The 13,286-nt window shown below is 43.6% G+C and overlaps 1 protein-coding gene across 2 annotated transcripts in view; it reads left to right on the forward strand.

Annotated features, from left to right (window-relative positions):
* The first annotated feature begins 926 nt into the window (after positions 1 to 926).
* Kras (KRAS proto-oncogene, GTPase) overlaps positions 927 to 13,286 on the forward strand; it is a 35,076-nt gene continuing 22,716 nt past the window's right edge. For both annotated transcript variants that reach the window (XM_075982300.1, XM_075982299.1), the window contains exons 1-2: positions 927 to 1,065; positions 4,266 to 4,387. In XM_075982300.1, the coding sequence (XP_075838415.1) occupies positions 4,277 to 4,387 (111 nt within the window). In that variant the 5' untranslated portion in view covers positions 927 to 1,065; positions 4,266 to 4,276. The remainder of the gene's footprint in view (positions 1,066 to 4,265; positions 4,388 to 13,286) is intronic.

A 13,286-nucleotide genomic window follows, 5' to 3' on the forward strand; every position in this document is an offset into this window, starting at 1 on the left:
ACATTATAAGCAAAAACACTTAGCAGTTACTTGGCGCCTCCTGGGCCTCCCACCTCGTGCTGGGAGGGTCAGGGTACAAAGAGTGACAGCTTGGGCAGCTGACATCACTTCAGGGATCTACTGGGACAGTTTCCTGGGCGGCTGATGATGTGGCGGCTGCAGAGACTCGGCAGGGTGGGTGGGCAGTCACTTCGGCGGCACGGGCCCCGGCTCTGCAGGCCTCCATCGATGGCACTCCCTCGGTGGTGTATCAGCGCAGTCTCTGGGAAGGCATGTTTATCCGCCTCCCGGTTTAGCTCTGGATGTGAACCGAGGAACGTTCGAACGCCTTGCACCTCGTGTCCGGAGGGGTCCCCCCGGATCTGCCCCGTGCAGCCAGAGCAATCTCACAAACCAGCTCTGCCTGTAGTTTCCGGGCCGGGAAGCCAGCCTGGGTCTCCCTAGAGAGACCCCGCCCGGGTTAGAAGGCTGCAGGCTCCGGACCCTCCAGCCAAGCGACCACGCGGAGGGCAGCGGCCGGGGTCCGCCCCCGGCGGGACTGCGCGCGCCCGCCTGCCCGCCCCCGGGGAGCAGTGGGCGACCCGAAGCGCGAGCCCGGGGGCCGGGGGTCGGCGTGGGGCCACCGCCTTCTCTCAGCACGCTCGCGCGCCGCCGCCCTAGGCCCAACCCGGCCGCCGCTTCCCGCCCCGGTTCCCGCTGGGCTCGGCTCGCAGCGCCGAGGCCGCTCCCTCCCTCCCTCCGTACTCCTGCCCCGCCCGCCCCCCGCGCGCGCGGCCGAGGCGGAGCCCTGAGCGCATCGATTGGCCTGCCTCCTTGCGCCCGCCCGCCCTCCGGGCCCATCGCGCGCTCCGGGCTCGACTCGGCAGGCGGCTGCCGCGGCGGCTGAGGCGACGAGCGCTGTGGCGGCGACTGGGGCGGCAGAGGAAGGCGGCGGCGGCGGCCCGGTCCGGAGTCCCGCTCCGCTCCCCGCGCCATTTCGGACCCGGAGCGAGCTTGGCGCGGGCCTGAAGGAGGCGGCGGCGGCGGGAGCCTGAGGCGCGGAGGCTCCGCGGCGCGGAGAGAGAGGTAGGGCGCGGACGGCGGGAGCCTGGGCCGCTTGCCCGGGTGCCGAGCTCGGCGCGGCCGGCCGGGCGGGGCCGCGGCGCTGAATGAAGCCGGCTCGGGGAGGCGGGCGTGGGGCGCCGAGGTCGGGCGGCCGCCGCTTCCTGGACTAGGGAAGCCTTCCTTCCTCCTCCGCGCCGCCCCGGCCTCCCCGCTCACCCGCCCGCCTGCCCGCCAGCCCGGCCTCGGCTGCAGCCGGCATCCTTGCCCGGCGCTCGGCTCAACTTGTCGGGCGAGCCCCCCCCCACCCCAGGTCGGGTGCGAGCCCCCGGGGAGGTGGCGGCGGGAAGTGCTCCCACCCCGCGGCCGGAGGTCCTGGTGGATCTCGGGGGAGGGAGGGGGGATATGCCTCTGCCGCCGGGTTCGCGACCGCTCCCCTCCCCCACGCGTGTCTGGGCTGTGACATTGCCGCGGCCACAAAGGAGGAGGTGGAGGTGGCGGCGACGGTGGTGGCAGAACAGGTGGCCCACGCCCTGCGCGGAAAGCCCGCGACCCGCAGGGGAAAGCAGAAAAGTTAATGCGGCAAGTCTGGGTGGCTTTGTGTGTGCGGAAGCAACGGCGAGAGCCGAGGCAGGGGGCTGGCCCCGAGTGGAGGGAGCGCAGGCAGCTCGGCTCTCAGAGCCTCAAGTTTGAATCGCCTGCTGTCCCGGCCCCTCCAGTCCTGGCGGGTTTGTCCCTTGCCCTTTCCAATCTGACTCCAGAGTTCATTGTAGCCTTCGGGCGGACCACTGTGAAATTCTCTCAGCCCCAGCCCCGAGCCAGCCTTGTGAAAGCTCGATTTTCATCGAGGCAAGGAGTTTTAAAAAACAGAATGACATGTTACGTCTATCGTGGAAGAATCGTCCGAGAAGACATGTTGAAAGGAAAGGCCTGTTCCTGATAATCACTTGGGAATTAGCCGTCTGGTGTCAGTCCTGGACCGGGGGCCGGATTGCGGACCCGGCATGTGACACACAATAGACATCAAGTGTGCTTGGTGTCAGTACATTTACCTTGAAACTGTAACCATCCTCGGGCATCCTGGGCTTTAAGAGATGGCAGTAATTTCATTTTACACCTTTTTTATTATTATCAAAATTATTGGAATCTAGTCCCGGTCACACCCCTTTTCTACCTTTTGTAACTGGGTGGGAAGTGGGGGGTCTTTCTGGCGTGAGATCTTCCTTGAGTAAGACATCTTTTTTTCTAGTGGACTTAAATATTACTAGGTTTTAAAAACCCGACTTGAGAATTTTAATTTTTAGCAAAAACTAGTAAGTAAGTACCAGGAGACATGCATCTAGTCACGCGTGTGATCTAGTATCTGTCCCCAGTAGACTCTAAGTTGTCCTGGAGGACGTCTTTACACCCCTAAACAATTACTGAGGACTTCAAAAATCCTTTGTGGGGACTAAACAATTACTGAGGACTTCAAAAATCCTTTGTGGGGACATACCAGAATTTACCACATTAGAAATAACAATTTTTTATTTTTCAGTTAATTTAGAGCTAGAAATAACATGCCTGTTGGTACATGAATGCATTTTTAATGAAAAATAACTTTTCTCAAGCAAAATATGAAATAGAGTGGCATTGTTTTACATGTTAGCAACCTGTTTAATTGTAGGTCTTCACTGGAGATAATTGTATTCTCTCGTACCTGCATCTCATGTCACTGCACTCGGAGAAGTGTAGTAAGAAGGCTGAAGTACAGGTGTGATAGAAATAGTCTCACCTCTTGCTCCGCGCACACACAGCCTTAGCCCCACTAGGGTCCCTCCACTGCCCTGTCAGCTAGCACACGTTTGCGGGAGGGGCAGAGGTCCCATTTCCACCTGATTCCTTTCCTTTCCTGCCGCCTGCATCTGTTATCAAACTCAAGGCAAACAGGTAAGTTATGTTAGTACTGGCTCCCAGGGTGGCTCTAGGCAGACCAGGAGCGGATAGGTGGGGCAGAGGAGGCAGGGGGTAGGGGTGGGATGAAGGTCTGGTAACAGTGGTTTCCTGACCTTGTGGTACTGTTACTGAGTGGCTCAGGCACGAGGTGAGGACCGTGTGTTGGAAAAACAAAGTGCATTTGTTTCCTCTTTGTGGCTGCCTGAATAATTCTTGGTCATCAAGTAGACTGTAGTTTGTGTTTATTTACACTATACACACATACATTGATGTGGAACTAGTCTACAATTCTGGCTTACTGCCATTCTTTTACATCCATGCCCCCTTTTATTTGTAATAATATGTATTCTATGAGGGAAAGGGGATAAAATGATTATGTTCATTTTGTTTAAAAAAGTTTGGAGTGGCAACAAAAAAATAACAGATTTTTTTTTTTTTTCTGTTTGGGGAGTTAACTGTATAAATTGCCAGTTGTCCCTGCACCTGTTGGAAGACAGCGTCTTGTAAGCAGAGTAAAAGTTGCAGACCCCTGCTGAGGAACTCTTTATATCTGTCATATTTTTCTCTTGCCAAAAGTAGTGTTTATCTCTGAATTTTACTCCATTTTATTTTTCTTGTACACAGGTACTGTTTTTTAGTACTCATTTAGGATTATATATTATAATTGATGTGATCACTTATACGGAATAGTTGATCCCCACACCTTTAAGACACTCCTACTCTTTAGCTTTGTTTTCCCCACAGGGACCTTACAGGTACGATGTCATCAGGTAGTATCTCTTTGAAAATGCCACATGTTTGTTCAGTACCTAGGTTCTTCTTTGCCCACAATTCAGTTTGGACACTAGACTCCTATTTTGTTGCCTGTCAGGGAGATTTCTGCAACTGTTGGCTCCAGCAAAGACACTCTTGGCTACCTGCTTCTAACTGAATATCCAGACCGCAAGAAGTGCAGGGTGGGTGTGGGGATAGCTGTCAGCAGCTTCTGTGGGTGTGTCCCAGGGTACACGTGCTCAGTGAGGTCATGACTGTTCCTCTGAGAGCCATAGCTGTTTGATCAAACAAGCTGAATGAATACAGGACAAAGGAATTGGTTTCCCTGTATTTTTATTAAGTGTTGATGAGGTTGTAGGCACAGCTCACTCCTGTGTGAATCTGCAGTCACTGAGTTCCCAATGCCTTAGAGTTTTACATAGAAAGGTGAGTGTTAAGATATTGATAAGAGAATTTGGCAATCTTGTGTGCTACATGTTCTAATTTAGTTACATTTTTATTATTTTTATTATAAGGCCTGCTGAAAATGACTGAGTATAAACTTGTGGTAGTTGGAGCTGGTGGCGTAGGCAAGAGTGCCTTGACGATACAGCTAATTCAGAATCACTTTGTGGACGAATATGATCCTACAATAGAGGTAAATCTCACTTTATATCCTATCTATGATTTGTGTAGGGCGGTCGTCCTTTGCATAAAAAGATACCTCTGATCACTTGTTTTTATGAGAAAATTACACTGAATGTTCTTTCAATTCTATGTCATGTCCTTTAGTTTCAAGACTATATGATAGTAACCATAGATGCAGGAACCCGACTTCTCTCAAGAGAATGTCACAGAGTAAGGTACAGGGTGCCCACTGTGTGCTTGTATTTGCATTTTGATAAGCATATGTTATGATTTTGTGAACTGAGAATATAGATTGGTATTTTGGAGTCAGGGTCTCACTATGTAGCTCTGACTATCCTAGAACTCACTATGTAGACCAGACTAGCTTTGAATTCACATAGATCCTGCCTTGCCTGCTCTGCCTCCCAATTGCAGGACTAAAGAGGTGTACCACCATGCCCAGCACAAGTCATTCTTTTGAATGCATTTTATTTTTCTGAGTTTCTTGGAATTTTGATGTGATGGAGAAAATTTGATTATACTAGAAAAATAAAATCATTTGATGGTTGAGTTATTTAAATAATACAATTTGATGAGTAAGATCTTCAGGATTATTTTCAGACATTTTTTATTTCTTAAAATCTTAATCAGTTAAAGGCCAACTGCTAAGTAGTAAAATTAAAACCTGGACGAGATCATGAAAAATCAGGTAATGTGTCCTATTGCTGGCAATAGGTTTACATTTTCCAGAGCAAAGAAGGGGTTATTCAACCTCCAAGACCAGGGGAGGAGCTGTTCTTTAATTGTGCTTGTTAACTCATTTCTCACAAGGTTATTCACACATTTATGTGTGGTCTAAATATATTAAATTTAACATCAGTGAAGCCTTTGAAATAGCTTTTATTGTTAGATTATTTCTTAGACATCTTTACCGCAGTGTGAAGATGTCCCAGTCCCTAGCTTTTATTCTTTGTTCTAATGTCCCATTTTTAGGTTTTCGAGGTAGGTGCTACTGTTTCCCAGGTGGACCTTCAGATACCTGAGGCCTGGCTTGAAGTCTTGGTCCTCCAGCTTCTACCTCTTGAGTGACCCCTGTGCCTCCGTGCTCCTGTGGAGCAGGCTGTGCTGGGGAGTCAAACCCGGGGCTTCTGGTGTGCTAGCCAGCCCTCTGCCCTCTACAGTCCTGTTTCATGAGCCAGTTTAAAAAGAAAAAAAAAGTTCTGAAGAATTTTGTAGAGCTTTGGAATCTCTAGCTATGATACCTCAAATAAGTCAGTGCCCTGTTATGTCTCTCTGTGTCTTGAAGAAACACTGAGCTGAGATGGGTTTTGAGGGCACTGGTAAACTTGGAAAAATGTTTATATAACTTAGAACATTGAAGGTTGATTAAATAACTGTTAGGAAGTGTCAAATAGTTTTAGTAGTACACCACCTTCCAAAAATAGAGCAGAATGCTTATTTGAGAAGATTTGACTTAAACATAAAATTGACTTTAATTTGGTTTCCAAATTTACATTTAAATTGGTGATGTAGAGCTCCTATGTACTATTCTTTATACATTTATTTTGACAGGTCAGTTCAGTGCTGTAGGTAGTTCTGCTTTCTTCTTTGAGGAAGATCAAAGAGTTGACCCATTTTGAATGATGTTCTAAATCATGGTTGCTCGGTGTGTTCTACCATTTAAACCCAATGTAAAAGGAAGTTTAATAGAAGACATGAAGTGTAGACATTTTCCTGCGATTTGGAAGATGACGTCAGCAGAAGTAATCATCTTCCTTGGAAATCCGAGCAATTCCATTGTACTTTCTCCTGTTCAGTCATACAGCATGAGGCCAGACGTGCAGGATAAAATAGTTTAGGAATCCTTTAGCTCAGAGTTGCTAAAGTTGCTAGCCCTCCATTATGTGTAAGGAAAGTAGAAAAGGTTTACAAATTTGAGTCTCTTGCTCTGATTATGATTTCTGCCAAGCCAGAAGACTTGACTCTGGGGAGCACTGATAACCTGTGAACTTTGAAACTGACATTCCCCCAGGTAGTTTAGCCTTCTGGAGAAAAGCATCCGATTGTTCGTTATCTTACAAGCTGTGGTGAGTCTCCAAAGAATGGACATGGTAGTTTCTTGGGGTAGTCAATTTCTAAAAAGACTTTAAAGAGACTTGATTAAATGAAATTGCCAGCTTCATACTTTACAAAAAGTTTTAATTGATGAAAAAATGTGGTCAGAGAGAAAATTCATGGAATCTGGGTCTGGTGGCATATACTACTCTGAGTCAGGAGGATTTCCAGTACAAGACCTGCTTGCAAAACAGATGAGGTGGAAGGACAGCCTGGGCAACTTAATCAGACCCCATCTTAAAGTGAAAAATAAAAGATGGCCAGGTGTAGCCCATTGGTGAAGTGCATGTACTTTGGTTCCATTAGTTTCTCTACTTTTAAAAAAATGGCAAGAAATTTTTTAAAAATTTAAATGATAGTATCACCAAATTTTATTTTAGTGACTTAGAATTTGTGAAAATTTTGATTTTTTTTTTTAACCTATAAACTTGTGAGGTGTTCTAATGGGCCTAAGGATATTTAGCTACTTAGTAGTAAGACTGAACTTAAGTTTTCTGAAAACAAGTGATTTCCACTATTGTATTTTTGTTGTTGTTGCTTTTTGGGTTTTGTTTGTTTGAGACAAAAACAAAACAACAAAAACTTGTTGTTATTTGTATTTTTAACCTATAGGTACAACCTGTAATTATATCTATCAGTTTATAAATTTATACACACAGGGTTTCTCTGTCTAGCTCTGGCTGTCCCAGAATTCACTCTGTAGACCAGGCTGGCCTCAAACTCAGAGATCCACCTGCCTCTGCCTCTGGAGTGCTGGGATTAAGGGTGTGTGCAATTGCTGCCTGATCACTATGGTATTTTTTAAAAGTAAGAAAGTAGCTGTCTTTCAAACTAAGAAAATATTTAATAATCTTTTAGACTATTCATGTATACTATGACTTGAATTTAATTTTCTAATGACAACCTTATGGAAGATACATAACAGAGAAGAACACGGGTGTGCCCCTAAAACACATTAACATTGGACACAGTGTAGATGAGAATCACCTTTTCTGTTCTGAAATATTTTTGTCTTTTATGAAGTCCACTAAAGTTTTTCAAAGAAATAATTAACTTGTTAGAGAGACATGGTTATTACGACCTTGTAGGAAGTCCTCAAACAAAACTCAACTAGAAATAGCAAAGAATTAACTAGCCCAGAATATCAGTGGTTCTGAGGTTAAATAAAGTCTTGTATGTTGCAGATAGCTTTAAACATTGCTCAGATTATCAAGTTTATGCGCCAGTAGGAACTTTTACTTTGGTTTTCAAGTATGACATAGGTTTAAGTTCACCTTCTGTAAAGTTAGATTACCGTGCATTGTGCTGTCTTTCTCTGAAGGTGTATTAAAACATTGTGACTTGAAAATAGTCTTATTTTAAAAGCAGTTTTGTTTGAAGAACACTTGGGGAGTTTTCTTTGAAGCTGTGACCAGCTCTTCTCCCTTTGGTGAGTGCCCTCTGCTGGTAACTTACTCGCTTTTATAATAGAGAACAATGAAAACTCAAGTTTGTTATTTTTTGTATTTTAAGCTATAGATACAACCTGTGATTCTATCAGTTTATAAATCTATCAACTTTACTTGGATGTCTTGTGTAATCAATAGCTTTACATTTTAAAATAAGTGTTACTCTGCTAATTACTGATACAGAGATTACTATGTATATTACCTAGTCCTAGCTACGTAGGTGAAATATGTACGAGACAAAGGGAGACAGTAGAACAGACTGCATTTCCTTGTAAGTGCTGGTGGGCTTAGCTTGTTGGATGAAAGGACTAAAAGCTGCAGTTTGCTTGCTTGTGCTCTGGGGCCACTGCATGGACTTTGAAGCATTGTGTGTCAACAAAGGATTCTAGGAAGGGCTTGTTCAAAATGACAAACTGTGAAGGTTTCCATTTTGTATACCAGTTGTCTGTTAGAAAAACCACAAAATTCAGGCAGTGTATTTTGATCAGTATTGTTTACTTAGTATTTATTTAGATCTGAATTTTAAAACCTTGTTGGCTGTGTATCTGAGATTTTTATGAATAGGTTTTAACAAAACCTGGAATCCCTTAGTTCATAAAATATTATTCAAAGCTCACTTTGTCTCATGAAGTTTTCCTGAGGTTTGGAGAAACGAGGAGCCAAAAGGCTAGATGACTTTCCTTCATGACGCCTACTCGTCTTAGATGTAATTTTAGGAGCAGAATTTAGTTTTGATCCAAGGCTATATACTTTGAGAGCATTAATTTCTTGCCTCTTTGTTGGGAATGAAGCTCCTTGGTAGAGTTCTTACCAGGCACGTGGGTGCCAGGAACTGAACTCGGGTCTTCTGCCTGAGCAGTATGTACTGCTAACTGCTGAGCAACCCAGGCCCTATTATTGTGATCTTAATTTAATAAAATTGGTAGGAATGAATAATGATGAATATTGAGAGAGTTAGGGATGGATATAGCAACTGCCTTAGATAATGTTATCAGTTTTTAGTAAAGTCCATCATGTAGGGAAGTCAGGGCAGGAAATGGAGGCAGGGACTGAAGCAGAGGCCATGGAGGAGTACTGCTCACTGACTTGCTCTCCATGACTGGCTAAACTTACCTGCTTATTCAATTCAGGACTGCCTGCTTACCGTGACTCCACTCACAGTGCTGGCTGGACCCTTCCCACATTAACCATTAGCCAAGAAAATATCTCACAGACTTGCTTAAGAGGCCAGTCTGATGGAGGCATTTTCTCAATTGAGATTTCTTTCCCAGATATGGCCCTTCCTGTGCCAAGTTGATTAAAAAAAAAAAAACTAAATAAACAGAAAAACTACCAAGCAGTACAGAACTCAGACACATACTTTAATATTAGATAGTATTGCTAGGAAGAATACGGGGACATCTGCACAGTGCATGTTGTGGTACACACAACTTCATCAGACTGGCTGATGGTCAGTTTGGCAACACCTACCAAAATAAAAACTGCATGTCGTTTGACCAGGTAATTCAACTGCTCAGAAATTGTCCTGTGGATTTAATTGCTAAATGTTTAAAAGATGGCTCAGCAGTTAAGAGCACTGATTATTCTTCCAGAGGTCCTGAGTTCAATTCCCAGCAACCACATGGTGGCTCACAACCACCTGTAATAAAATCTGGTGCCAACTTCTGGCCTGCAGGGACACATGCAGGCAGAACATTGTATACATAATAAATAAATCTTAAAAAAAAATATGTTTTAAACAAGAATGTTTATTGTGCCGGTGAAGATTATTAACCTAACCCAGGTTTAGTTCCTAGCACCCATATTGATCAGCTTACAGTTGATTGCAGTTCCAGCTCTCCAGCGTCTGATGCCTTCTTCTGGTACCTGTATATATATATGATTTACTTACATGCTCTCAGGCGTGTGCACGTGCCTCTCCCCACATATGTCAATATAAAATAAAAACTAAAACATGAAAATAACTACATGTCTGCCAATGAAAAATTAATGCATAATATTATGATCTGTCCATACAAGTTATGTTTTCAAATTGTTGTAAAAGATTAAGTAAGCGTATATGTACTAACATTGGAAAACGTCCATTATATAGCCTGGGCCACACCACATTGTGCTGAACACTGTTTATCTAGACTTTATTACTCCTTCATCCTCCGTGATCATTTAATTTTTAAAAGTGTATACACATACTTATTCCCCAAAAGTAATTAGATTCCATTGGAGCTGAGGAGACAAAAACAGAATTTGGAGATAGAGTGCTGAAATTTTAGATTGTTAGATTGATACAATTAGAATATCCTCTTTTTACAATTACAGTGAGTTTCACAATATGGACAACTCTTGGTTTGAGGAATTTGACAAGGCCAGGTAAAGAGAAGATTCTCCAAGAGAATGGCATTGGCATCTGTAATTGTTAAGACTGGCTCCATGGTCCTTTAAGCCTCGTAGTCGTACCTTGACACAAGCAGTAATTGGTGGGAGAATGCCCTGTGACTTCAGAAAGTCATAGATACGTGCCTTTGGATAGTCTTGTTTTCAAAACTGGTTTCCTTGAGGTTACTGAGATTTTTGAACTAATGGTAGTTTTCTCTCTTAGGAGTAGCACACATTTTATTTTCTCTAAAGTATTATCGTTAGAATTTGGGAGATAAGCTTTTGTTTTCTTTATCCCTACTTTTAAAGAATTTTGTAATCTCACACTTTGTCATGGACACAAAATTTTTAATATCCTTGTTCGCCAATCAGAAATAGAAATCCTGAACTGTTGGTTTTAGCTCTCCTTCCTTGGACTTGTCCAGACCTATTTGTTTTAAAATGGCAACTAGAATTGCAAAGATCATTCTCAGTGCAGATGTCTCATGATACTATAAGGACAAGATGTGCTTCTGAACAGTTGCTAGTGCCAGGTCAGTAGTCACATGCTTGATAGACTGTATAAAGAATTGCAGTTAACTATTATAGCACTTTTCACTTTATGAAGGGATTTTTGTTTTTAATTCTTACCTGCATATTTGGTTTTTATTGTTGTTTAAATTTTTTTATTATGTATATACTATTTTGCCTGCATCTTTTGCCTGCAGGCCAGAAGAGGGCACCAGATCTCAGTACAGATGGTTGTGAGCCACCATGTGGTTGCTGGGAATAGAGCTCCTGACTTCTAGAAGGGCAGCTGTTGCTCTTAACCTCCAGGCCATCACTCCAGCCTCCTTACCTGTATATTTGTACTGTGTATGATTATATCTATTTTTACCACGGAAAGAACAATGGCTTGGAGTAGATGGGGAGCTGAAGTAGTTTGCCAGTACCACAAGTAGTTTTCTGTACCACAAGGAAGGAAAGTTCTATAGCTGCCTGTAGCTAAAGACTCCATACCTATCTTTATCTTAGATTTCTGTTCTGGTCACTGAGACCTGCCTTTTAGTTTTGTCTTTATGTTAGACCCAGTATGGCAACCTATGAACATCAGGAATTAAAATTACACCCATCTTCTCTACACTTCATCTCTGTTTCTGTCTTTAAAACACTGAGCTGAAAATCACACAGAATGAAATAACCTTTTAAAGTATGCAATCAGTAATGGCTAGTCCTTCCTCAGTTACAGCCATCACTGCTGTCTAGTTCCAGGATTCCTCAACTCTTCTCCTTCCACTCTCTGTCCGCATGGGCATATTCTTGATGTGGAAGTGTAATCTACAGTGTGGCTCTTTGTGTCTGATTTCTACCTGTTTGCAGGGTTTACCCTTGTTACAGTATTGACACTTCATTCCTTTTTATGGTAAGGTAGTACTCTATTATGGACATACCATATTTTTGTTAATCCCTTCATTAATTAATGGGCATTTGAATTCTCCTTTAGGGCTTTGTTGAATAGTAGTCCTGTTGTATATGCACAGATTTTTGTGTGACCATCCCTTTCAGTTCTCTTGAGATTGGCCCTGTGTTTAACTTTGTAAGGACCTGCCCAGTTACTGTTCACAGCTACTGTATCAGCCACCTGTGAGGGCAGCTGTGCCAGGTGTGCAGCTAAGTGTTCTCACAGCTAGACAGACAGTCTTCTTATCCCTGCCGCCCTTTTGTCTCTTGTAACCATTTCCTTATTCCCCTACTTCCTTCTTTCTCCCTTTTGTTTTAACAGCTATTGGAGTCAGAAGTGCAGTAGATATTTCCACATTGAGAACTAGTTAGGGTCCAGAAGACTGAGGGGCAGAAAGACAGCACTGGAGTAGTGTGCAACACCCAGAAGTGGCTGCCATCCCTCGTTATCAGAATTGCTGCAAAGATTTGGGGGCTATTGGAATTAAAAACTCAAGATGTGCCCAGTGGTGCGGAGGCTCCCCCTGCAACCATTCCTGGTTTCTCTGAGTGTGTGCTGAGCAGAAGCAGCAACTAGAAGAAAAATATACACTCTTCACAGTTTGTTAACAATGCTTGCAGTTGGGATGGAGAATCTAAGTGCCCCTTCCTTAGAAGCATTTCAGTTATAACTGGACAGAATAAAGTGCAGTCTGTGTACAGGACTGTGCAAACCCACTTTGCTTTTTTGCCCTGCTTTATTCCCTGCTATTTATTCTCCCACTAAGCTAAGATGTAACAGCTCTTAAAATTCATGGTACTCGGCATAGTGTGTTTTGTGTTTCTAGATTTTTCTTTGTTCCTGCCTACAGTGACCTCCCCCGATCTTTCTTGAATCATATAGGTCATGTAGGCAAACTTCATTCCTTGTACAGTGCCGCTGCACTTTGTCCTGTTCAATGGTAACATTTTCATTTCCTTAATTACTTACATTGATTTCTTTTCCTCAGATCTACTTCCTCCATTTACAGGCTGAGCTGGTTGTGCTGGTACACACCTGTAGTTCTATTACTTGGGGACTGAGGCAGGTGGGTTTTTATTTTGAGATCATTCTGGACCAGGTAGGCATGGTAGTACATGCCTTTAATCCCAACACTTGGAGGCAGAGGTAGACCACCTGTCTGAGTTCTAGAACAGTGTGTTCTATATAGCAGCTTCCAGCACTACCTGTTTCATGAAAGAAAAAAAGAAAAGACGAAGAAGAGAAAGAAGATGAAACAGAACTTTTGTGTGTGTGTTTTCAAACTGCATATAAATTGAATATCTTACATGAAATGCTTGGAACCAAAAGTGTTTCATGACATTGAATTTTCTTTGGGCCACCAGCTCACAAAAAACAATATGGAGACTTATTAATTATAAATGCTCAGCCTATAGCTTAGGCTTGTCCCATTAGCTCTTATAACTTAAATGAACCAATTTCTATTAATCTATGTTTTGCCTCGTGAACTTCTCTTCCATCTTGTACCCCGTTTCCTCTCCATGTCCTCTGGTGTCTCTCCCATGCTTAGATTC

The sequence above is a fragment of the Microtus pennsylvanicus genome, chromosome 8, assembly GCF_037038515.1.
Source record: "Microtus pennsylvanicus isolate mMicPen1 chromosome 8, mMicPen1.hap1, whole genome shotgun sequence".
NCBI lineage: Eukaryota > Metazoa > Chordata > Mammalia > Rodentia > Cricetidae > Microtus > Microtus pennsylvanicus.